Genomic DNA, 25,006 nt, shown 5'->3' with positions numbered 1-25,006 from the left:
TGGAGTGGGTTGCCACTTCTTTATCCAGGAGATCTTCCGACCTAGGGATTGAACACAGCCACCAGGGAAGCCCAACCCTAGTGGGGAAACTGGCATGTAAATAGAGGTGTGTTGATTGAGGGTAGGTGCAGGATACAATGGGGACACAAAGGCGAGTAATTAGTTTTATTCTGGGGAAGCGGATATCTGAAAAGGCTTGACAAAGGAGATGACATTTAAGCTAAGCTCTAGGAGTATATGCAGGGAGCAGCCATTTTAGCAGAGAGAACAATTTGAGTCAAGGTATCAAGTCTTGAATAGTGGCCAGACTGTAAAAACTTGACATGGTTAAAACATGTGGGGAGCCAAGAGGAATATATGATGTCATGGCCCTGGTAAGAGAGGTAAGCAGGAACTGGGTCCTAGAGGTCTTAGGTACTGGTCAGGTAAGGAGTTTACACTTAATGATGTAGGTAGATTTTGAGTTTTAAGAAGATTGCTCTGGGAGCAGTGTGGAGGATGGAATGGGAGGATCTATCAGGATAAAGTCTTAATTTAAAATATTTCTAATTTATGAGATTTTCAAACATATACAAAAGTTTGAAAATAGTATTAAATCCCCATGTACCTGTTACCCAGCTTCAACTGTTGTCAACACATGACTGTACTTATTTGTATCCCATTCCCTCATTATTTTAAAAGCAAATTCCTAAGTGAATTACAGATTGGCAAACCATAATTAATAATATATAACAAAATTAATAAAGGGCTCTCAAATCTGGCTATGTGGTCAGATTGCATACACAGCTTGAAAAACAAAGTTCCTACATTATATCGGTTGAGTCAGATTATTTGTATAGGCAGACACTTTTAGTTTTACTAAATAAGTGTCAGTAGATATTGTGCAGCTAGGGTTGAGAACTACAGATTTTATTTTTAAGATATTTTTTAATTAGCTTTGACTTCTGATGGATGTGTTTTCCTGAACTCACTGAATGCTGCCTGTGGTTCTTCTGGGTGAAGTTCATCTATTAGTGGCAGGCTTTTGAGTGTTTTAAGTTGTTAACAATTCAGTAGAGAGTATTAGTTTAAAGGCTGTCTTAATTTTCTATTAAAGGTAGGCCAGCTGAAAAAGTACTTCCATCTTTGAAATTGAATGTGATGAGATAGGGGATAATCAGTCATTGTTACAATTGATCTTTTGTACACAAGTAAGGAAGGGAATGGAAGACTGAGTCTCTTCCTTTCCTCCTTAATAAGCATAACTTTTATTCAGGCAGTGCTGTTTTGTTCTTTTTTTCCCTCTAGGAATGCTAGGAAGGGAGGGCTCCTTGGCATGCTGCCATTTCCTCTCTACTGGCAAAACTGATTTACAACTTTGGCAGGCCTTATTTTGTTGCCTAAATTCTTTTGATGCCAGTTTATCTTTTCCTGAGTAATTAGGAGTAATGACTAGAAGGATAACTCCTGGATTTGTAGCTTCCCAGGACTGTTAAGGTAGAGGATGTTTAGGGGATGCCTTCTCAGACATTATTCTCACCCCCAACGTCAGTGTTGGAGGTGTCAGATTCCTCCTTCTTGGTATCCCTGTCCTTATCTTGAGAATCAGTTCAGTTGCTCAGTCGTGTCCAACTTCTTTGCAACCCCATGGACTGCAGCATGCCAGGCTTCCCTCTCCATCACCAATTCCCAGAGCTTGCTCAAACTCATGTCCATCAAGTCAGTGATGCCACCCAACTGTCCCATCCCTTGTCATCCCCTTCTCGTGCCTTCAGTCTTTCCCAGCATCAGAATCTTTATTCTAATGAGTCAGCCCTTCGCATCAGGTGGTCAAAGTATTGGAGCTTCAGCTTCAAGATCAGTCCTTCCAATAAATATTCAGGATTGATTCCCTTTAGGATTGACTGGTTTGATCACCTTGCAGTCCAATGGGACTCTCAAGAGTCTTCTCCAACACCAGTTCAAAAGCATCAATTCTTTGGCGCTCAGCTTTCTTTATGGTCCAACTCTCATATCCATACATGAAAAACCGTAGCTTTGACTAGACGGACCTTTGTCGGCAGAGTTATGTCTCTAGTTTTTTAATATGCTGTCTATTGGTTGGTCATAGCTTTTCTTCTACAGAGCAAGCGTCTTTTAATTTCTTGGCTGCAGTCACCATTTGCAGTGATTTTGGAGCCCCCCAAAATGTAGTCTGTCACTGTTTCCATTGTTTCCCCATCTATTTGCCATGAAGTGATGGGACCGAATGCCATGATTTTCATTTTTTGAATGTTAGGTTTTAAGCCAGCTTTTTCACTCTCCTCTTTCACCTTCTTCAAGAGGCTCTTTAGTTCCTCTTCACTTTCTGCCATAAGGGTGGTGTCGTCTGCAAATCTGAGGTTATTAATATTTCTCTTGGTAATCTTGATTCCAGCTTGTGCTTTATCCAGTGCAGCATTTTGCATGATGTACTATCCATAAAAGTTAAATAAGCAAGGTGACAATATACAGCCTTGATGTACTCCTTTCCCAGTTTGGAACCAGTCCGCTGTTCAATGTGTGGTTCTAACTGTTGCTTCTTAACCTGCATACAGGTTTCTCAGGAGGTAGGTAAAGTGATCTGGTATTCCCGTGTCTTGAAGAATTTTTCACAGTTTGCTGTGATCCACACAGTCAAAGGCTTTAACATAGTCAGTGAAGCAGAAATAGATATTTTTCTGTAGAAAAGCACCGAGAGCAAGCATGAAAGCGTATCTGAGGTATGTGTAGGGTTTTCAGAGTTTGAGGGAGAGACCCTGTCGAAATATTTCTGCAGATAATTTCAAGTTTTGTCTTGAGTGAGCAAAGGCCTACACCTCAGTTGCTTTATTATTATATCTTACTGTCAATGTCCAATAAAATATAGGTCAACAGTCCTCAGGGTCATGTTTAATGTGGCCAATAATAGGAGTATTGCTGTCTATAGGAGGAGGAGTGTAGGGGAGTGGAGTGTGTATATTGACATTTTGTGCACTGTAGGGTTTTAGGGCAAATCTGGTTTGAATCTGGGTTCTACTTATTGGGTATATTGCTACTCTTGACCTCAGTAAACCAGGAATGATCCTCTTCTCCAAGTTGTTATAAGGATTAGAGATAACAGTAATAGGGGGTCAGTATTATCTGTTACTATGGGTGATAAATGAGTTCTCAGAATATTTGTTTAGTGGGTATTAATGCAAATAATCCGAAACTAAACTGGATGAAAAAGCCTGGTAATCAGGTGGTATTCCCTTTTACAAATTAGGTAATGTTATGTCTCTGCCTCTAATCAAATGGTGAATAGCAGGCTGGGTTTCAGGATTCAGCTTGCTATTTCCTGACACGATGGATGATCTGGGCATTTCTCACCCGAATTTACTTTCAGAGACTATAGAGAGGCAAAACGCAAATATATAATCAAGTATTTTGCTTTGTAGGACATCACAGTTTAGTATTCTCTAAAGCATTGCTTAAAAACCACCATAGTACTTTTCCATGATTTCAGTGGAAATTTTAGGCTGACTTCTGTTTTGTCTTCCTGTTTTTCATTTAATTAACCAATATTTATTATTTCCTATAGGAGCTAAGTGTACAGCAGTGAACAAAACAATCAAATAGGAAATATGCTCACAGCTTCATGGAGCTTACATCCCCGTGGGTAGGCTGACTTTGATTAATCCACACTCCCATACATGTGTGCAGCATTTCTTAACCTACCAATAATAAACCAAATTAATATCGAGTGCTTGCTGTGTACCAGGATTAAACAACAAGAAGTATAGGAAAGAAGTTCCAAGAGCAGATAGCAGCCAATCCAAGGCATTTGTTTAGATAATATTTTTCTTAATTTGATGCAGCCCTTCGGCTCAGGGGCCACTGTTTTCTCCCTTAAGAAAAATTGTACACAAGAAAAATTCTCATTACAAATGGATGCATAATTATAGACAATTTGGAGGCTCTGAAAAGTGTAAATAAAGCTGTATTATCCTGCCACCTACAGGGAGCCACTCATAATGTTGTATATTCTTTTCCCAGAGTTGGTTGGTTGGTTTTCCTCCTCACTCTGTGACAGATATTTTCACATTAATGTCAGGAAGTGATAGGTACAGGGTACAGTGTGAGTACATAGGAGGGACACTCAGTCAAGTTTTAAGAGATTAAGAAGAGGATTGTCCTGGTTCTGGTTAATACTGTTTCTGCTGTTCAAAACCCAAATAAATGTTCACTCTATAAGATGAAATAGAGGCTAAATAGTCCCTCTACCCTCAACTTTCTTATGAATTTTCCTTCCATTATTTCCTTCCCCTCTCCCCTACACTCTTTGAGTGAGACCCCATAATTCTCTGCTTTCATTTACAGTCTTTTCAAAAAAGTATTCTACATATGTAATCTATATTGCCTCACTTCCTAGTGATTCATTGATTCATTCCAGTCTGGCTTTCTTTCCAGCCACCCTACTGAAACTAGTGCTTGACAGGTTATCTCTACTCCCATTTTCAACAAAATTTTTCTGGACATGCCTCATTTTGACATTAGATCCAGTAATCATCTTTTGCCTTTCATGATACTGTGATGAACTAGTTTTGCTTCTACCTCATCAGCCTCTCCTTTGCTGGATTCTCCTCCTTTGCCTTCCCTTTATTTATGTATTTTTTGTTTTAAATTAATTTATTTATTTTAATTGGAGGCTAATTACTTTACAGTATTGTAGTGGTTTTTGCTATATATTGACATGAATCAGCCACGGGTGTACATGTGTTCCCCATCCTGAACCACCCCCCACCTCCCTCCCCATCCCATCCCTCAGGGTCATCCCAGTGCACCAGTCCTGAGCACCCTGTCTCATGCATCAAACTGGACTGGTGACCTATTTCACATATGATCATATACATGTTTCAGTGCTATTCTCTCAGATCATCCCACCCTCGCCTTCTCCCACAGCATCCAAAAGACTGTTCTTTACATATGTGTCTCTTTTACTGTCTCACATATAGGGTCATCGTTACCATCTTTCTAAATTCTGTCTATATATGTCAATATACTGTATTAGTGTTTTTCTTTCTGACTTAGTTCACTCTGTATAATAGGCTCCGGTTTCATCCACCTCATTAGAACTGATTCAAATGCATTCATTTTAATAGATGAGTCATATTCCATTGTGTATTTGTACCACAGCTTTCTTATCCATTCATCTGCCAATGGACAACTAGGTTGAGTCCATGTCCTGGCTATTGTAAACAGTGCTGCGATAGGGGTACATGTGTCTCTTTCAATTCTGGTTTCCTTGGTGTGTATGCCCAGCAGTGGGATTGCTGGGTTGTATGGCAGTTCTATTTCCAGTTTTTTAAGGAATCTCCACACTGTTCTCCATAGTGGCTGTACTAGTTTGTATTCCCACCAACAATGTAAGAGGGTTCCCTTTTCTCTACACCCTCTCCAGCATTTATTGTTTGTAGATTTTTTGATAGCAGCCATTCTGATGGGCATGAGATGGTACCTCACTGTCGTTTTGATTTGCATTTCTCTGATAATGAGTGATGTTGAACATCTTTTCATGTGTTTGTTAGCCATCTGTATGTCTTCTTTGGAGAAATGTCTGTTTAGTTCCTTGGCCCATTTTGTGATTGGGTCGTTTATTTTTCTGGAATTGAGCTGCAGGAGCTGCTTGTATATTTTTGAGATTAATTCTTTGTCAGTTGCTTCGTTTGCTATTATTTTCTCCCATTCTGAAGGCTGTCTTTTCACTTTGCTTATAGTTTCCTTCATTGTGCAAAAGCTTTTTAAGTTTCATTAGGTCCCATTTGTTAATTTTTGCTTTTATTTCCATTACTCTGGGAGGTGGGTCATAGAGGAACTTGCTGTGATTTATGTCAGAGAATGTTCTGCCTATGTTTTCCTCTAGGAGTTTTATAGTTTCTGGTCTTACATTTAGATCTTCAATCCATTTTGAGTTTATTTTTGTGTATGTTAGAAAGTGTTCTAGTTTCATTCTTTTACAAGAGGTTGACCAGTTTTCCCAGCACCATTTGTTAAAGAGGTTGTCTTTTTTCCATTGTATATTCTTGCCTCCTTTGTCAAAGATAAGGTGTCCATAGGTGCGTGGATTTATCTCTGCTTTGCCTTGCCTTTAAATGTTAGAGCAAATAAGAACTCAGTTCTGTGTCTCTTTCCTTCTTTCTCTGTAAGTGATCATCTCCAGACACATGGCTTCAAGTTCTGTCTATATGCTTGCAATTACAGATTTTATTCTCAGTGCATACTTCTTTCCTGAACTCAATTCTACAAATATTTGCATATCTACCACATGAAGAATGCTGTATGAGATGCTGAGAAATTAACATTGTAGAAAATCAAACCACTTATTAGTATATGTGCTGCCGAAGCGAGCACTCAAACCAGTTATTAATTGATATTTTCTATGAGAGAAATAAGCAGGGCACTATTATTAAAAAGTAGCAGTTAGACCAGCTTTAGGTGGATTGCCTTGGGAAGCCATTTTAGGTCTTAGTTTAAAGTCAGATCCTGAAGTAGAGGTAGCTGTGGGAAGAATGAGTGTGGAGCAGAAGCATTGCAGTCGGAATAGCACACCTGTAAAGGTCTAGAGGCCAGAAAGAATTCAGAATAGTCCAGAAACTAAACAGAAAGACTGATATGTGTAGAGAGGAGATTGGAGAGAGTTCCAGGAGCCAAATCATGCCAGGGCTCTTTGGGTCATGGTTAGAATTTGGAAATAATTCTAGGGAAACTGTTGTAAGGTTTTAAACAAGGTAACTTGAGCTGATTTATGTTTCGAGAAGATTACTTTTGCTGTTCTCTGGAGAATGGATTGGACAAAAGTGAGTATGGAAGTAGGGAGATTGGTTATCCATATTTCACAGGTGAGGAAACAGAAGTGCACATCACACGATTTGTCCGTATGCTCATACATTACATAATATAGCAGGGATTCTAATCTGATTTTCCTGATTTGGAGCCTATGTTATGATCTGGTGCTTCTCAACTTCAATATATGAATCACTAGAAGATATTCTTAAAATATAGATCGATTCTTCAGGTCTAGGTGGGGCCTAAGATTTTGCATTTTTAATAACTCCCAAATGATCTCAGTGCCGCTGATCCTTCAACCATACTTTGAATAATAAGGCCAGTCTACCAATACACTCAACTGCTGTCGACCCAGGTTTGGAACTACAAGTGTCCTCTGCCCTTAAGCTGATTTGAATATTGAAAGTCTTCCTAAACTTGATCCACTGGAGGTGATTACTATAGAGTGAGTTATCCTTTAAAGAATGACTTCGCTTGGTATATTTTAATTGTGCACTGTTGTCTTGATATAAAACCTACAAAACCAAGATTCAAACTTCAAAGATAAGTGAAACTGGCGGGGGGGGGGAGTGAAGAAGTGAAGAAATGGTTAATTAAATAGAAGTATTTAAGTTTAATGGTAATTGCTACCATTACCATGGTGATGGTTCATAATAATTCATTAGTTTTCTGAAAGTTGATCTTTCTAACCTAAGTTTAGAAAGAAATGTGTAGAGATTGCTTGGTATACAGAGTTCTTGTCTGACTGACAAAAGCAATAGGTCATTTCCAGGAATTTATTTAGAATTAGCTTCTTTCTGTTAGAGGTTTTTTTATGTAATGAGATTTTCATTTGTTTAATTTCTAAACATTAGGTAGAACTCATTCTCCAGTTATTGTTCCATCATTAGTGAGAATGATAATAGCTTTTCACCTTGTGACCCAGCTTCCTGTCTTACAATGTTTTTTTGAGTAGGATCCAACAATGTAGGGGAATTTGTCACAAATTGGTATTTTCATGTGCAGGTATTTATTGTTGTAATGAAACTAGCAAATATTTGAATAGCATGTTATTGAAGCATGGACTTGGGAATCAGAAAGACCTGGATTTAGATCTTGGAGCCAACATTCACTAAACAGGCAAGGTACTTAATTTCTCTGAGCCTCAGTTTTCTATCTATAAATGGAGATAGAACTTGGCTTGAATGGTGAGGGTTGTGTTAAAGACTATTTTATGAATCCCCTGTGCAGCATGTCTCAAGGTATATTCTTTGAGATTCTTAAATTAGACTTCCAGTAGATGCCAACTGGGGGAGGGGAGCAGGGGATGGCTCTGTGCCCTAATAAGTTTCCATTACCCAGGATTTCTTGTAACCGATAATAATGTCAGTCAGCCATGTGACTGTCCTAAAGGAAGAGAAATTTGTTGTTGTTCAGTCGCTAAGTCATTTCCAACTCTTTGCAACCCCATGGACTGCAGCACGCCAGGCTTCAGGTTTCCCAAGAACCTAGTCTTTGTGGAACAAGATGCTCTAAAAAATGTTTTGGGAAATACCAGCCTAAGTATTGTCTGGCTTGTAGTAAGCCCTCAAAAAGTATTCTCCCTTCTCACTGTGAAACCAGCTTAGAAATAGAATAACTAGGAACAACAAAAAACTTTTGAATTTTCTTAATTGATGTCTCACAGGAATGATATTTTATTTTTAGACTATTGGTATTTCTTGCAAAAAGAAATTATAAAAGCCAGGTTAACATTGCCTCTAGGAGGACATGTGCTTGATCAATTGTTTTGGCTTGTTTTGTTTACTTTTTTTTACTTTGGTGCCTATCATCTGAATCTGTTTATGAAAAGTTTGGAACCTGAACAATGTGGAAACTGAAAAACTGAATGCACTTGCTCTCCCAGAACCTTGACAGTTAGAGCATAGGCATGAGACCTCAGCTTCACCAATTAGATGGTCATTCTTGGGACTTTGCATCTAGAGCCACTGATGCAAATAACCTAAGACCATTTAGAAATCATACTGCTGCCAGCAGTTGCTTCTGGGCTTCCAGCATAGGTACTTCCAACTAAGCTGTGTCTGTGGGAGGTCCTTGGCTGTAGTTCCAGGATGCCTGGCTTCCTCGGCTCCTTGTTTTCTGATGTGGATCTCTAAACTTTCCTGTCGGTTGCATGAGCTATCAGTTATCCTTCCAGTAAATTATATTTTCACTTTAGTTCACCAGAGTCCATTGTTTTCCACCCAGACCCTTGACAGAATAAGTCAAAATAGCTTTAGTTGAAGTGAGATTGTGTGAAGATTTGCCAGTGACTTCATCTACATTTTTTAAAACTGTAAAATCATTGTAAGTTGTTTATTTGCATAAGTTTTAATCAGTGCTCTTGTTTTGGAGGACTGTGGTGGGTTTTTTTATTGTTGGGTTTGAGAATTCCTTATATATTCTAGATAGTATATGTGGTTTACAAATATAGTTTTTTAAAGTTCTACATTTAAGTCCATGATCTTCTATTTTTTGAGATGTAATTGATGTTTGACATTATATTAGTTTCAGATGTTCAGTATAATGATTCCATATTTGCATATATTGTGAAATGATCACAAGTCTAGTTAGCATCAATCAGCATAGTTACAATTTTTTTCTTGTGATGAGAACCCTTAAGATATACTCCTAGCAACTTTCAAATATACAGTACAATATTAACTGTAGTCATCATGCTGCACATTACATCTGCATGGCTTGTTTTATAACTGGAAGTTTGTGCCTTTTGACTATCTTCACCTATTTCACCCAGCCCCAAACCCCTGCCTCTGGCAAACACCAATCTATTTCCTGTATCTGTAAATTTTGTATTTTGGGTTTTGTGGTTTTGTTTGAGATTCCACAAATAAATGAAATCATACGGAATTTATCTTTTCTCTGTCTGGCTTATTTCACTTAGCATAATGCCCTCAAGGTTCATTCATGTTATCACAGATGACAAGGTTTCTTTCTTTTTTGTAAGACTATTCATACATCAGTGGACACTTAGGTTGCTCCCATGTCTTAGCTATTGGAAAGTAATGCTGCAGTAAATATAGGGGTGCATATATCTCTCATCCAGCATCCATCTGCTGGATCATAAAGCAGGGGAATACCAGAAAAACATCTACCTATGTTTCATCAGCTGCACTAAAGCCTTTGACTGTGTGGATCATAACAAACTGTGGGAAGCTCTTAAAGAGATGGGGATACCAGATTATCTTACTTGTCTCCTGAGAAACCTGTATGCGGGTCAAGAAGCAACAGTTAGAACCCCATATGGAACAACTGGTTCAGGATTGAGAAAGGAGTATGACGTCTACGGCCATACCACCCTGAATGCGCCCGATCTCGGAAGCTAAGCAGGGTCGGGCCTGGTTAGTACTTGGATGGGAGAAAGGAGTATGACAGGCTATCTGCTGTCACCCTGTTTATTTAACCTATACACTGAGCACATCCTAAAAAATGCCGGGCTGAATGAGCTACAAGCTGGATCAAGATAGATGGGAGAAACATCAACAACCTCAGATATGCGAATGATGCCATTCTAATGACAGGGAAGAGCCTCTTGATGAGGGTGAAGGAAGAGAGAGCTGGCTTAAAACTAAATACCAAAAAAAAAAAAAAAAACAAAGATCATGGCATCCATCCCCATTACTTCAATGCAAATAGAAGGGGAAAAGGTGGAAGTAGTAATAGATTTCCTCTTCTTGGGCTCAAATATCACTGTGGGTGGTGACTGCAGTCATGAAATCAGAAGGCAGTCACTTCTTGGCAGGAAAGCTATGACAAACCTAGACAGTGTGTTGAAAAGCAGAGACATTATTCTGCCAACATAGGTCCATATAGTTAAGGTTGTGGTCTTCCCAGTGATCATGTATGGTTATGAGAGCTGAACTGTAAAGAAGGCAGAGTGCCAAAGAATTGATGCCTTTGAACTGTGGTGCTGGAGAAAACTCCTGAGGTCAAAGACTCCTGGTACTGGAGAAGATTCCTGGACAGCAAGGAGGTCAGACTGGTCCATCTTAGAGAAATCAACCCTGAATACTCATTGGAAGGACTGATGCTAAAGCTAAAAAGTTAAAGTCGCTCAGTCGTGTCCAACTCTTTGCAACCCCATGGACTGTAGCCTTTGCAGGATCCTCTATCCATGGAATTCTACAGGCCAGAATATTGGAGTGGGTAGCCATTCCCCTCTCCAGGGGATCTTCCCAACCCAAAGATCGAACCCAGGTCTGCCACACTGCAGGTAAATTCTTTACTGACTGAGCCACCAGGGAAGCCCAAGTTGAAGCTCCAGTATTTTGATCACCTGATGCAAACAGCAGACTCATTGGAAAAGTCCATGATGCTGGGAAAGATTGAGGGCAGAAGGAGAAGAGGGTGTAAGAGGATGAGCTGGCTGGATGGCATCACCCGTGCAATGAACATAAACTTGGGCAAACTTCAGGAGATGGTAAGGGACGGGGAGACCTGGAGTGCTGCAGTCCATGGGGTTGCAAAGAGTCAGACACGACTGAGCAACTGAACAATAATACCAGAGTATCTTTTCAAGTTTTTTCATTGCCTTTGGATAAATATCCAAAAGTGGAATTGCTGGATCATATTTTTAATTTTTTGAGGAACCTCCATACTGTTTTCCACAGTGGCTGCACCAGTTACATTCCCACCGGTAGTGCACAGGAGTTCACTTTGCTACACATCCTTGTCTCATGATCCATTTTGAGTTAATTTTTATATATTAAAATATGAGACTGAGGTCAGAGTTCATCTTTTTGTCTATAGCTATCTACTTGATCTGGTACCATTTGTTAATAAAAAAATATTCTTTGATTTTCTTGCTTTATTTTACTGTACTGTAAAACAGTAAAAGATACAGAAAGACACAAGTAAAAGAAACATACATAATCCATTTGGTTAGATTAAGGTAACATTTTGATGCATACCCCTTCTAAGCTGTTTTCTTTAGACATGGGTTTATACTGTTTATTCTGTTTTGTAGCCTTATTTCGCTGTGAACATGTTTACTGTTATAGAATTGTGCAGTGTTTTTAACAGCTGTGTAATGCTCCGTTTTAAACCAACACTATTCTGGATATTTGCTTCTTTCCAATTCACTGTTAGACATGGTCATGCAGTATGGATTCTTGTGATTAAATATTTATATACACTTTTATGATTTTCTTTGGGTAAGTTCCCAAAAGTGGGATTGCTAAGTTTTCCAGAAAATTGCAGGATATGGTGAATTTTTTCCATCCTGAGGTGTGTTTAAGAAAACTTTTTACTCTTATTTTCAAGTATGAATTTGAGAGTGAGGGGTGGGGGCATTTTAATTTTACCTTAAAGTGATTACAAGCTGGTGGGCCAGCTCTATCTAGAGAGATTCTTTATCCCTCTGTGCCTCATATCTACACCCCTGAGTTGGTTTGCATCATGATTCTGGTTTTACTTGAAGAATTTTGCATGCTATTTATTCTGTATTTTCTGTGTCCATGCATGTAAAGCTCAAGTTTGCAACTTTAAGTTCTCACTTTTGGGGAAATTTTCTTTTCAGATCATAAAACAAAAATTGGAAACATGAAAGTAGACAGGACTAAACTGAAAAAGACTCCTACTGAGGCTGTAAGTATCCAAAGTTTGCCTGTTTTTTTTTTTTCATTTCAGAAAAAATTCTTTGCAGTCAGTTCATTGCAGTCAGTTCACTGGTACTGATCTTCCAAGCATATCATCACTTATATAGATACAATGTAGTAAAACAGCAACTTGTCTTGAAACATTGTTGACATTCATGTAGACTTCTTATGCTCTAGTTCAAGGAACACAAGCTTTGGAATTTAGACATGGGTTTGAACTTTACTAGATTTTTGTGTCTGAGAGTTTATTAACTTGCCTGGTTTCCACAGCTATAAAATAGGGTTGCTAATTCCTATAAATAAATAAATAAAATAGGTTGATAATTCCTCACTCCTTGATGTGAAGCAAGTTTTCAACAAAGTATTGGGCACATAATTAATCAGTTCATTTTCTAAATACAGGCCACTTGGTTTTTTAAAAACTGGAACTACCTAGCAGGTATCACCCATGGGTATCGCTACTGACATTTGTTCCAGTCCTTGAAAGATTATTACATGGGCAGAACTGCCCTTCCTTCAGTTTTGCACTAATGAGTTTGAGAAGTGTTGTCTTCCCACATCTCCAGCATTGCAGGTTATCTTTTAAATTTTTGTTAATAGGTGGATAAAAAGTATTTCACTGTTCTAATTGCATGCCTTAATACATATATTTTCACATTTATTGGCCTTATGCCAGTTATCTGCTCGTGCTGTTTTATTTTGTATTTGACACTGAAATGTCAGTTTCTTAATGCCATATATACTGAGTATATATTTTACATACCCGTTTATTTCCTTTTCATTTGGTTTCTGATATGTTTTGACATCAAGAATTTTTGACAATTATATACTCAAATTTTTTCAAAACTGAAGAACAAAGAGAAAACTTGCAAGATGTCCTTAAACTTCCATGATAATTCAACCTTATAGATAATCAGAAATTCAGATTGTTTCTTTATCTTTTACCTAGTAGTTTGTTATGGATTTGATCTTGGAGTCATGCTTATGTGCAAATTCCTGACTCATGTTATTTGACAGCTGTTAGTAAGTTACTTAGGATAAACTGGAAATGGAATTTTTAGATCATTGACTATGTACATTTTTAAGGCCTGAAGATGCCTATTTTCCTCAGGGAGCAAGCCCAATTTCCCATACTGTGATCAATACTAGGTATTATTTTTAAGGGAAACATGGGTTTATTTGCCATTATTTATTTGGCCCTCTATGCATTTCTTCCACAAGTCTATTTTCTATATCTGTGAGCTTGGGTTTCTTTTGCTGTTTGCTTTTTGTTTTTTAAATTCCATGTATATAAGTAAGCTCATATGGTATTTTGTCTTTCTCTGATGTATTTCAGTGCCCTCCAGGTTCATGCATATTGTTACAAACGATAAGATTTCTTTCTTTATATGGCTGAATAGTATTTCATTGTATATAGGTACCGCATCTTCTTTATCCATTCTTCTATCAACGGACACTTAGGGTGTTTCCATATCTAGGCTGTTCATGTTGCAGTAAACATGGGGGTTCATATATCCTTTCAAGTTAATGTTTTCACTCTGTAGATGAATACCCAGAAGTGGAATTGCTGGATCATATGGTAGTTCTGTTTTTAATTTTTTGAGAAACCTTCATACTGTTCTCTATAGTGGCTGCACACTTATTGATCACTTGATGTATTAGTAGCTGTGTGAAGGATTTTTTCCCCTAGATTTGACATCTTTATTGGAGTGACTCAGTATATACTGTGGCAGTTGATATGCAGCCATTGAACTGACGTGCTTTCTTTTGCATTACCATGAGTAAGGAAAATCTCAGTCTGTTTGCATTTGTGTAGCAGGGACAAGATGGTAAAGATATACTTTTTTCCCTGGTGCATTTAGTAAACTCTAAGGTCCATAGGGACCTTGATACTCCCAATGAAACAACATTGTTCTGGTATGTTAAATTGATGCTATTACGCTAACTAGCATAATAAATTCAAATCATAAAAGATGATGCTGTTAAAGTGCTACACTCAATATGCCAGCAAGTTTGGAAAACTCAGCAGTGGCCACAGGACTGGAAAAGGTCAGTTTTCATTCCAATCCCAAAGAAAGGCAATGCCAAGCAATGTTCAAACTACCTGCACAATTGCACTCATTTCATATACTAGCAAAGTAGTACTCAAAATTCTCCAAGCTAGGCTTCAACAATACATGAACCAAGAATGTCCAGATGTTCAAGCTGGATTTAGAGAAGGCAGAGGAACCAGAGATCAAATTGCCAATATCCATTGGATCATAGAAAAAGCAATGAATTCCAGAAAGACATCTGCTTTATTGACTATGCCAGAGCCTTTGACTGTGTGGATCACAACAAACTGTGGAAAATTCTTAAAGAGATAGGAATACCAGACCACCTTACCTGCCTCCTGAGAAATCTGTATGCAGGTTAAGAAGCACCAGTTAGAAACAGACATGGAACAACAGACTGGTTCCAGATCAGGAAAGGACTACATCAAGGCTGTATATTGTCACCCTGCTTATTTAACTTATATGCAGAGTACATCATGCGAAATTCCAGGCTTGGAAACACAAGCTTGGAATCAAGATTGCTGGGAGAAATATCAATAACCTCAGATATGCAAATGACACCACCCTTATAGCAGAAAGTGAAGAGGAGCTAAAGAGTCTTTTGATGAAGGTGAAAGAGGAGAGTGAAAAAGCTGGCTTAAAACTCAGCATTCAAAAAATGAAGATCATGTCATCCAGTCCCATCACTTCATTGCAAATAGATGGGGAAACAATGGAAACAGTGACAGACTTTATTTTCTTGGGCTCTAAAATCACTGCAGATGGTGACTGCAGCCATAAAGTTAAAAGACGCTTACTCCTTGGAAAAAAACTACGACAAACTTAAACAGCATATTAAAAAGCAGAAACATTACTTTGCAGACAAAGGTCCATCTAGTTAAAGCTATGGTTTTTCCAGTAGTTGTATATGGATGTGAGAGTTGGACCATAAGGAAAATGAGTGCTGAAGAATTGATACTTTTGAACTGTGGTATTGGAGAAGGCTCTTGAGAGTCCCTTGGACTGCAAGGAGATCAATCCAGTCAATCCTAAAGGAAATCATTCCTGATTATTCGTTGGAAGGACTGATGCTAAAGCTGAAGCTCCAATACTTTGGCCACCTGATGCGAAGGGCTGACTCATTAGAATAAAGATTCTGATGCTGGGAAAGATTGAAGGCAGGAGGAGAAGGGGATGACAGAGGATGATATGGTTGGATGGCAACACTGACTGTATGACTATGAGTTTGAGCAAGCTCCAGAAGTTGGTAATGGACAGGGAAGCCTGGCATGCCGCAGTCCATGGGGTTGCAGAGAGTCGAACACGCCTGAGGGACTGAACTGAACTGATGCTAACTGGAGCTTGTGAACAGAAAACACAAGTACTTAAGATGCCCTAGACATCCATGTGCCAGAGAATGCCCTTTGAAGGTTGAGTGCCTGCCAGAAGTCTGGGAAATGTCAAAATTTCCTTCTCAAGTGAGACATATTTCCACACCTTGTACCACACACCATGAAGGTAGAGGAACAGTGTATGCAATGACTCTTTAGATTTTGGAGGCAGCATATGTCATGTTTACGCATGCTGTTTTGATCCATATACTGGATAACTTCTAGGGTGACAGTAATGTTTGGATCTAGAAAAGACTGCAAAAGTTTCAAGCTGTGATGTAAACTGCCCTACTCCATGGACATTATGGTCTGGTAGATCCAGGTGTCTACCTTAGTGTCAGCCAAAGGCACTATGTGATACCTCTGGCAAGCCCCAATAGGAGAATAACAGCTTAAGACCTAGGAGGTAGAGTTTGGCCATTAGAAATTGAAGTGGTATTGATAGTAGGCTCAAGTAGATCCAAAAGGCACAAGTTAACTGCATGAGCAGTTAGTTCACACTCCTATGTTACCTGTTTCTGCTGCTTCATACCTATCCCTCAACGTGTATGACTTAAAGGAAAGAAAGAAAAGGTGCACGTCTGGTTTGTGGAAGGATTTTGTGCCAAGAATTTTTAATGCCTTTAATTTTCGCAGAAATTTGAGATAGTTCTTAATGCTTACTTTAGAGGAAAGATATCAGACTTAGCTTTAAAAAAAATTTGCCCTTGAGCCCCTATTGTTCCACGTTCAGTTTTGGCTGCTGAAAATGCCCCTAGTTTAAATCTCACAACATTGCTAGATAAATAGATTGTGTTAGTTTATTTTGTGAAAGAGGATATGGAGAGTCAAAGATGTAGCTTACCAACTACCTTAATTCTAAAGCCCACGGCCACCCAAGATGGACAGGTCATGGTGGAGAGTTCTGACAAAACGTGGTCCACTGGAAAAGGGAATGGCAAACCACTTGAGTATTCTTGCTGTGAGAACCCCGTCAACAGTATGAAAAGGCAAAAAGAAATGACACTGAAAGATGAACTCCCCGAGTTGGTAGGTGCCCAATATGCTACTGGAGAAAAGTGGAGAAATAACTCCAGAAAGAATGAAGAGACAGTGCCAAAGCAAAAACAACGCCCAATTGTTGATGTGACCGGTGATGGAAGTAAAGTCCAATGCTATAAAGAACAGTATAGCATAGGAATCTGGAGTGTTAGGTCCATGAATCAAGGTAAATTGGAAGTGGTCAAACAGGAGATGGCAAGAGGGAATATCGATATTGTAGGAATCAGTGAACTAAAATGGACTGGATTGGGTGAATTTAATTCAGATGATCTTTATATCTGCTACTGTGGGCAAGAATCCCTTAGAAGAAATGGAGTAGCCCTCAAAGTCAACAAAGAGAGTCTGAAATGCAATACTTGGGTGGAGTCTGAAAGATGACAGAATGATCTCTGTTTGTTTCCAAGGCAAACCATTCAGTATCACAGTAATCCAAGTCTGTGCCCCAACCAGGAATTTTGAAGAAGCTGAAGTTGAATGTTATATGAAGACCTATAAGACCTTCTGGAACTAACACCCAAAAAAGATGTTCTTTTCATTATAGGGGATTGGAATGCAAAAGTTGAGAAGTCAGGAGATCTATAAAGAAAGCTGAGCACCGAAGAATTGATGCTTTTGAACTGTGGTGTTGCAGAAGACTCTTGAAAGTCCCTTAAACTGCAAGGAGATCAAGCCAGTCAATCCTAAAGGAAATCAGTCCTGAATATTCATTGAAACAATTGATGCTGAAGCTGCAACTCCAACACTTTGGCCGCCTGATGCTGGGAAAGATTAAAGGCGGGAGGAGGAGACAACAGAAGATGAGATGGTTGGATGGCATCACTGACTCGATGGACATGAGTTTGATCAAGCTCCTGGAGTTGTTGAAGGACAGGGAAGCCTGGTGTGCTGCAGTCCATGGGGTCACAAAGAATTGGACACGACAGAGCAACTGAACTGCCTGATGTTCTTTGTAACAGTATGCTGTCTCTCAATATTTATGCTCCTGTTATGTGAGATAAGTGCTTTATGTATGTGCAAACACTTGAGCGTCACATTTCCAAGGTAGTTCTTAAAAGGACTTTCTTCCTGATGAGAAAATTGTGGCTAAGAGGTTGGATTTGCCTATGATCAAACAACTTAGTAAACATTGAGCTAAAAACTGAACCCAGATTTGTTTGGTTCCAAATCTAGGCCCATTCACAACATACCATACTGTTTTACAGAGTTAAATAGCAAGCATGATCACTTCCAGCTACCTTCCGTTAATAGAAGCTTCTCTGTCCCTTCCCTGTCCCGCCCCCACCCCCCACCCCCATCCCCCGCCATCCAGCTTTTGAAAACTTACTATGAACTCTGAATCCACACCTTGTTACCTGATGAGGTACCTGACAGGCCCTTTTATCAGTAAAAAGAGAGCAGGAATATATGGAAATGGGAACCACAAATAAGAATGGAGTCCTAGTTTTATTCAGTTCAGAAGGTCTTTGCCTCCTATAATTGGATGGCTTAATATTGTGAAAAATATAGTCAATGCTAATCTTCACCTTTGTGAATTCACTATGACTCCTCAGTGTTTCTCTATTTGTACATTTCTAGTCATTTTGGTTAACTTTCAGACCATGATACAGATTCCTTCATTTTGTTTTTATTGATATTTAGCTTGTTTCCTTTATTTCTTTTGTTTGTACCCTTCCAAGTAGTTTGTCTACAAGTTCATCCAGGTTTAAAAAAATAACACCAATGGCTTGTATCATTCTAAGGTTTCCATATTAATCTCAAATGATTGTCTGGAAATTTTCCATTTTTCTTAAGTGCATTCTATCAAAAGTTTAATTGTTGTGTGTGTTGACATAAGGGTGTTTTTCTCCCCCTGTTCTTTGTCAATGTGTCTCCCTCATACCCCCAAACACCCTTTTGTGAATATCTGTTTGTTTTTCTCAGCCTGCAGACTGCAGAGCCTTAATAGACAAACTCAAAGTTTGTAATGATGAGCAACTTCTTTTGGAACTGCAGCAGATCAAAACATGGAACATTGGAAAGGTATGTAAACCCATGCTCCCAAAAGAGAAACCATAATGAGATGACCTCATTCAGCAATTGCTTAATAAGCATCTATTGTGTGTGTGTATATGTTTTGCACATCTCTAGACTGGTAATTTTAGCCTGTGAATGGTTACCAAGGAAATTTTGAAAGAAATGTAAAGGGAAAAATTTGCTCACTGAGGGTGAAGATTGCTTATACAGGTGATGATAAATAATCTCAACCACAAAATTCCTTTAGTTTAACTGACAATATGAGTTTGAGATAGTCTCAGGATTTTTACTTGTAGTTTAAAAGACTCTTCTTTCGATAACTCTAAAAAGAAGCACTTCAGATAAAATGGATTTTAGCAAAGGAAGTCCTTGTGTTTTTAGACCTCAGAGTATAGCCAGAATTCTCTCTCTGAAGACCTGCTACAGAGATTTTGTGGTGTCTTCTGGTTAGAACATGTATGTTTTGATGGATAAAACAGTGGACTCAGGGGACTTCTCTGGTGGCTCAGTGGTGAAGAGTCTGCCTGACAATGCAAGACACTCAAGTTCGATCCCTTACCCAGGAAGATCCCACATGCCAGAGAAGAAAAAAAGAAAAAAAAAACAAACAATGAACTCAGGTTCATGTGGCTCAGAATATGATTTTTCTCATTGGTTTCTGTATTAGTGGGGGATTGAAGAGAAGCAAAGGTGAGAGGTGAACTTGTCTACGTATCATGCTCAGCAATCTATTGTAGCAAACCTCAGCTGCAAAGTACCCACACAGTACTTTTACCTTATTCTTATATATTCCTCTTTCTCTTCCCTTCTCCAGTGCGAGTTATATCACTGGGTGGATCTTTTGGACCGCTTCGATGGGATTCTGGCAGATGCTGGACAGACAGTGGAGAATATGTCATGGATGCTCGTGTGTGATAGGCCGGAAAAAGAACAACTGAAAATGCTTCTCTTGGCTGTGTTGAACTTCACAGCCTTACTCATTGAGTACAGCTTTTCCCGGCATCTGTATAGTTCCATAGAGGTAGGAGAGGTTTAAGCCTATACAGTCTGTTCTTTACTAGAATTGTTCATGTCCAGAATAGTGAAATTGTTATTTCTTTCTGATGATTCTTTCCTTTTCATTACAAAGTTCTGGGGTTCTCAGCATCAAAGACAATGGTAAGATGTTTCTTGGCTAAAGAAACCCTTCACAGGGTTGATGAGAAGGTTTTTTACTGTCAAATTCACCTCGTCTTTTAAGATGAAAGAAATTAATGAGAATGTAATACACGTATTGAAGTATTCTTGGGAATTTTCAGGAATTGATTTTTGTCCCAAGTTATCAGAGCAGCCCCAGATTACTTTAATACAACATAATTTGATTACCTTGACACATCACTGGACTTGGTGCTCTTCTAAGTTTTAGTGTGCTGCTTTTCAGCCTCTTCTCCCCTCTCCCCAAAATGTATATTAATAGCATGCTATGTATTCTTAAAAGAGTATAGTGGGCATGGGAATTAGTATAATTAGTAGAATTCGTCAGGAATCAGTATAAGAAGCAGTACTCTTCCTTTAGCCTAACTTTAGAGTTTTTATGGCTGTTGATTTAGTGCCCTGTTGATTGTTGTGTTACTTTTCCTGTCTTCATTAAAGAACCAGAATCAGAACAAACAGGTAGAAAGTAAATAACTTAAGAAGAGAAATGGAATAACTGAACTAAAGATAGCACCTGAGCAGTCTGTTGAAGATGAAATAGATAAGTTGCAAAAGGAAATCCATAGCTTTCTGGATAATCAGCAGTCAGAAATACTTTGGTTCATTTCCAGCTAAATTACATACTGATTTTAACACTAACCAAATGTCTCAGTATATTGGTGAATTTTTATTGTATTGAAAAGCAAAAATAGTTACTCTTGGGTTATTGTTAAATACACTGTAACAGTTGTAAGTGCCACCAACTGTTATTTTTAGTTTCTATATAAAGAACCCTGTATTTTATCTAATTCCAATTTTATATTTGTTGTAAAGGATACAGAAGGAGCAAAAATTATCTTACTTTACTTTTAGTCTAGTTGGAGACTTAATGTTTTGAGTTCTGCTGTATTAAAATACCACATTTGTCTCTTGTCATTGGTTTCTTGCTGTGGAGATGCCTATGTAATTTTGAACTTCTGTTTACATTTTTTTTAACTTAAATTGGACTTTCATTCTGCCAGATTGTAAGCTTCTTAAGCATAAGATTGCATGTTGAAGTGCTCAAATATTTACAAATCTTTTTACATTGTTAAACTTCTTGATAGCTTTGTAATTGTTGATAAATCTATTACTCTGTTGGCATTTCAAGTTTTCAAAGTCTTGTATGCCTGATACCATGAACCCCCCACCCTCCCCCCACCTTTTTGTCCCCTGTAGCATTTGACAACTTTATTGGCTTCTTCTGATATGCAAGTGGTGCTGGCAGTCCTCAACCTTCTGTATGTGTTTAGCAAAAGATCAAATTATATCACACGCCTTGGATCTGACAAGAGAACCCCACTGCTAACCCGGCTGCAGCATTTGGCAGAGGTGAGTTGTGGGTGAAGAGTCAAAAGAGCACAAAATTTGGACCCTATTATTCCCTTTCACAGGTGTTTCTTGCAGTGTCAAAATGAATAGGAAGCCCTAAGTTAACTTTACTGGCCTAATTGAGAACTATCAGGGACCATTTAGAAGCTAAGTTCCCCCCAAAATCCTAGGAAGTATTCTCAATTTTATGAAGTAATTTTGAGAAATTTCATAGATCTTTGTTCAAAAAGATTGTTCAAAAATGCCACTTCTCTTCTGGAAAGAAAGTTTAGAATCAGATTCTACTTGGAAGGAAATACTGGCTGCAAAAATCTGGATTTTGAGTCCTGGCCTACCTACCTTATTAGTTCTGATAGCAGTTTTTTCATCTGAGAATTTAGTTATATCTACCTTAAGAGTATTTTCAGAATAAAATAAAATGTAAGGTTCTTAGTGCTATGATGTGGTGGTAGTAATTGTTATTGAAGGCAAAAAACACCCATGTTAAAAGTTCAGCTTAGTCAAACTGTTGTCTACTATTCCTAGAGACAAATTGATAATACATAACTAAGATTTGAGAGATAACCATTGCTAGAAAGGTTTCTTGGAAGAAAATTGATAGGGCTAACTTTTTATTAATAAAAGCAGAATATAAAGTTACCTCACAAGTCATAAAACTCGAGTTTTCAGGTTAATTTTAGGTGTGTGGTTACTTAAAAATCGTTTCTGCATGATTATAAATATAACACAAAAATTCTAGGATGTAGAGGAAACTATAAAAAGAATAATCACCAGTTATTCATCTAGATGTAGCCTCCCTTAAAATTTGAGCATATTTTCTTGGATTTGCAAAGATGAGATTTTTTTTAACCATTTCTCATTGAAGTTTTTTAGTGACTCAGTTAACTCAGTGATGTGAGCCAGTTGTTAATATGCACAGATATTACTGAACTAAAAATGTAGCAGAGGTACTCCAAGAAGTCTTGAATCTGTTAAAAGCCAGTTGGTTTGGTTTTTGGGAGGGTCTGGGACACTGATTCTCAGACTTGGCCATGCATGAGAAAGAATTGATTTATTAAAGCATAGGTTAGGGCCTGGTAATGTGCATTGCTAACAAGTTTTCAGGTGAGGCTACTGGTCCAAAACATTGGTATAGTCTATCCTATTGGGTAAAGTTACAGAATCTTAACCAGATTCTTATAGTTGCATTCCAAAGGCATCAAGACCTTTTCCCCTGATGTCTGTTTTTTCCCCATTCTCTAGCAAATCCCATTTAGTGAGGTAGTATCAAATATGCTATGTGTTCTTAATTGCCAGGATCACATGGTGACTCTGGTAGGTGAGGACAGTGAGATTCAGAAGTTACATTACTTTAGGAAAAGCCTATGAACTTTTAGCCTCTGATGAAGTGTGAGATGTGATATCTGCTCTTTCTAGTGTTGATTATGGTTTTTATCCCAAACATGGGTGTCAGCCTGAAACCCAGCTCCTTGAATCCACATCTTCCACTTGATAACATTCAAGAAGTATATGACTAATCCTGTGCTGGATCTAGTGTAAAACGTGTTCTTTTTTTTAAAACCTCACGTGGTAGTTGAGAAAGTGATATATATGCATAATTAAAAGGACAAAGAACTAGTTATTCTGAGTAGTACTAACTAATATGTACCCTGGAATCTTAAACATTCCATAGATTTATCTTGGTGGCAAATATATGCTCAGTATTTTAACATTTTGGAAATATACAGAAGAAAATTTATAATGATATATGTATCTGCTCATCATTTTGGTACATTTTCTTAGTCTTCAGGCATATTTCTTTACATATCTGAATGCATGTATGTAACTTTATATCCTGCTTTATTTACTTAATATACCAGCATCCAGTGTCTTCCCATATTAACTTTACATAATTTTGTGAGAAATGTTTCTTTGTATTTGATAATGGTAACATCTCAGATATGTCACAACATCGCAGACTTTAATGAATCAGGTTTGGCTTGACATGGTCTTTTAAGGATCCCAGCTTACTACAACTTTCTTGTTGTTGGTGCTTGAGTCTTATTAGATCACAAAAGATAGAAAAATTTGTGGGTGACAGTATTAGTAGAAGTATTCTAAAACAGGTAGTTGTGACAACAGAAGAAACAGAAGGAAAATAATTGTGAAGATGTATAGCCTTTCAAGCTTATTCTGTCTTGCAAATTCAGATCATTGGTTTGACTTACCTGTCACCCCTAAGTACCATCAGGTGTCTATATATCCCTTATCCTCACAGTTTTCAGCAAATTCCTTATTTCTTCAATGGAAGTCTGGGGAATAATGAAGAAAATATTGAAAATGGAATGAGGAAGTACTTTTCCTATTGTTAGTCTTTTTTTATAAAGCTAAAAGAAGTTAAACTTGTGTAGTAATAATAGTGGGAAGTTTGCAGATATAGATGTAACATGTAAGAATTACTAAGCTTAACCATTTCTAGCTTTTGATATAAAGTGAGACTTGGAACTGTTCCTTTTACTTGAATACTTAGAGGCCATTGTAGGTTTTCTAATTGGCCTAATTACAATATTGTTGTGTCTCATGGAATAGAGAAGCCTGAGGAGAGGGAGAGAGATGCCAATCAGAACACACATTTTTTTTTCCATTAAATTTGCCATCTTGTTAGGGGTGTGATTCATGGCACCCCAAAACAATGACAGTTGTAATAGCAACTATCACTGATCACAGATCATCATAACAAATGTAATGATGAAAAAGTTTGAAATATTGCAATAATTACCAAATGACACACAGAGACATGAAGTGAGCAAATGTTGGAAAAATGAAGAATAAGCATGAGAGAGCAAGAACAAAGTCCAAATTTGCTTTAATTGATTCTGTTTTTCTATTTTGTTTCATTTATCTCTACTCCAGTTTTACTATTTCCTTCTTTCTGTTTGCTTTGGGTTTAGTTTGCTGGACTGTTAGGGTACTGATTTGAAATTTTTCCTTCTTACCAATAAATAGTGGCAATGAACAACTGTAAATTTCCCTCTGTATACTGTTTTATCACATAAGGTATAGTCCATGAGTTTTGATATGAAATGTTTTCATTTTCATTCATCTCAAGGAATATTCTAATTAATATTCTAAATTTTTTGATTTCTTCTTTTACCCATTGTTTGTTAAGAGTGTATTGTTTAGTTTCCATGTGTTTGTGAATTTTCCAGATTTCCTTCTGCTACATATTTCTAATTTCTTTCCATTGTCGCTGGATATGATACTTTGTACGATTTTATTTATTTTTTTAAAATTTCTTAGTTTGTATTGTGGCTTAACCTGTGGTCTATGTGAGAGACTGTTAATTATTTGTACTTTAGAAGAATGTATATTCTGCTGTTTGTTAGGTAGATTGTTCCATATATATATATATATATACACACACACACACACACACATATATATATATATCTGTTAGGTCTAGTTGATTTAATGTTCAAGTCTTATATTTCTTTGTTTTATCTTTTGTCTAGTTATTTATGTGTTCCCTGTGTATTACAACTAACATCTTCATTAATGAACTGTTCAA

General features: G+C 37.8%; 1 protein-coding gene across 14 annotated transcripts in view; it reads left to right on the top strand.

The window, feature by feature from the left end:
- Nucleotides 1-25,006, top strand: part of HUWE1 (HECT, UBA and WWE domain containing E3 ubiquitin protein ligase 1) — a 153,149-nt gene that overhangs the window by 25,153 nt on the left and 102,990 nt on the right. For all 14 annotated transcript variants that reach the window (XM_043897309.1, XM_043897308.1, XM_043897311.1 and 11 more), the window contains 4 exons: nt 12,359-12,426; nt 18,823-18,921; nt 19,730-19,936; nt 21,307-21,459. In XM_043897309.1, the coding sequence (XP_043753244.1) occupies nt 12,382-12,426; nt 18,823-18,921; nt 19,730-19,936; nt 21,307-21,459 (504 nt within the window). In that variant the 5' untranslated portion in view covers nt 12,359-12,381. The remainder of the gene's footprint in view (nt 1-12,358; nt 12,427-18,822; nt 18,922-19,729; nt 19,937-21,306; nt 21,460-25,006) is intronic.

This window comes from Cervus elaphus, chromosome X, assembly GCF_910594005.1.
Source record: "Cervus elaphus chromosome X, mCerEla1.1, whole genome shotgun sequence".
NCBI lineage: Eukaryota > Metazoa > Chordata > Mammalia > Artiodactyla > Cervidae > Cervus > Cervus elaphus.
The sequence above is the reverse complement of the archived record's forward strand: the minus strand, read 5'-3'. Positions and strand labels throughout refer to the sequence as shown.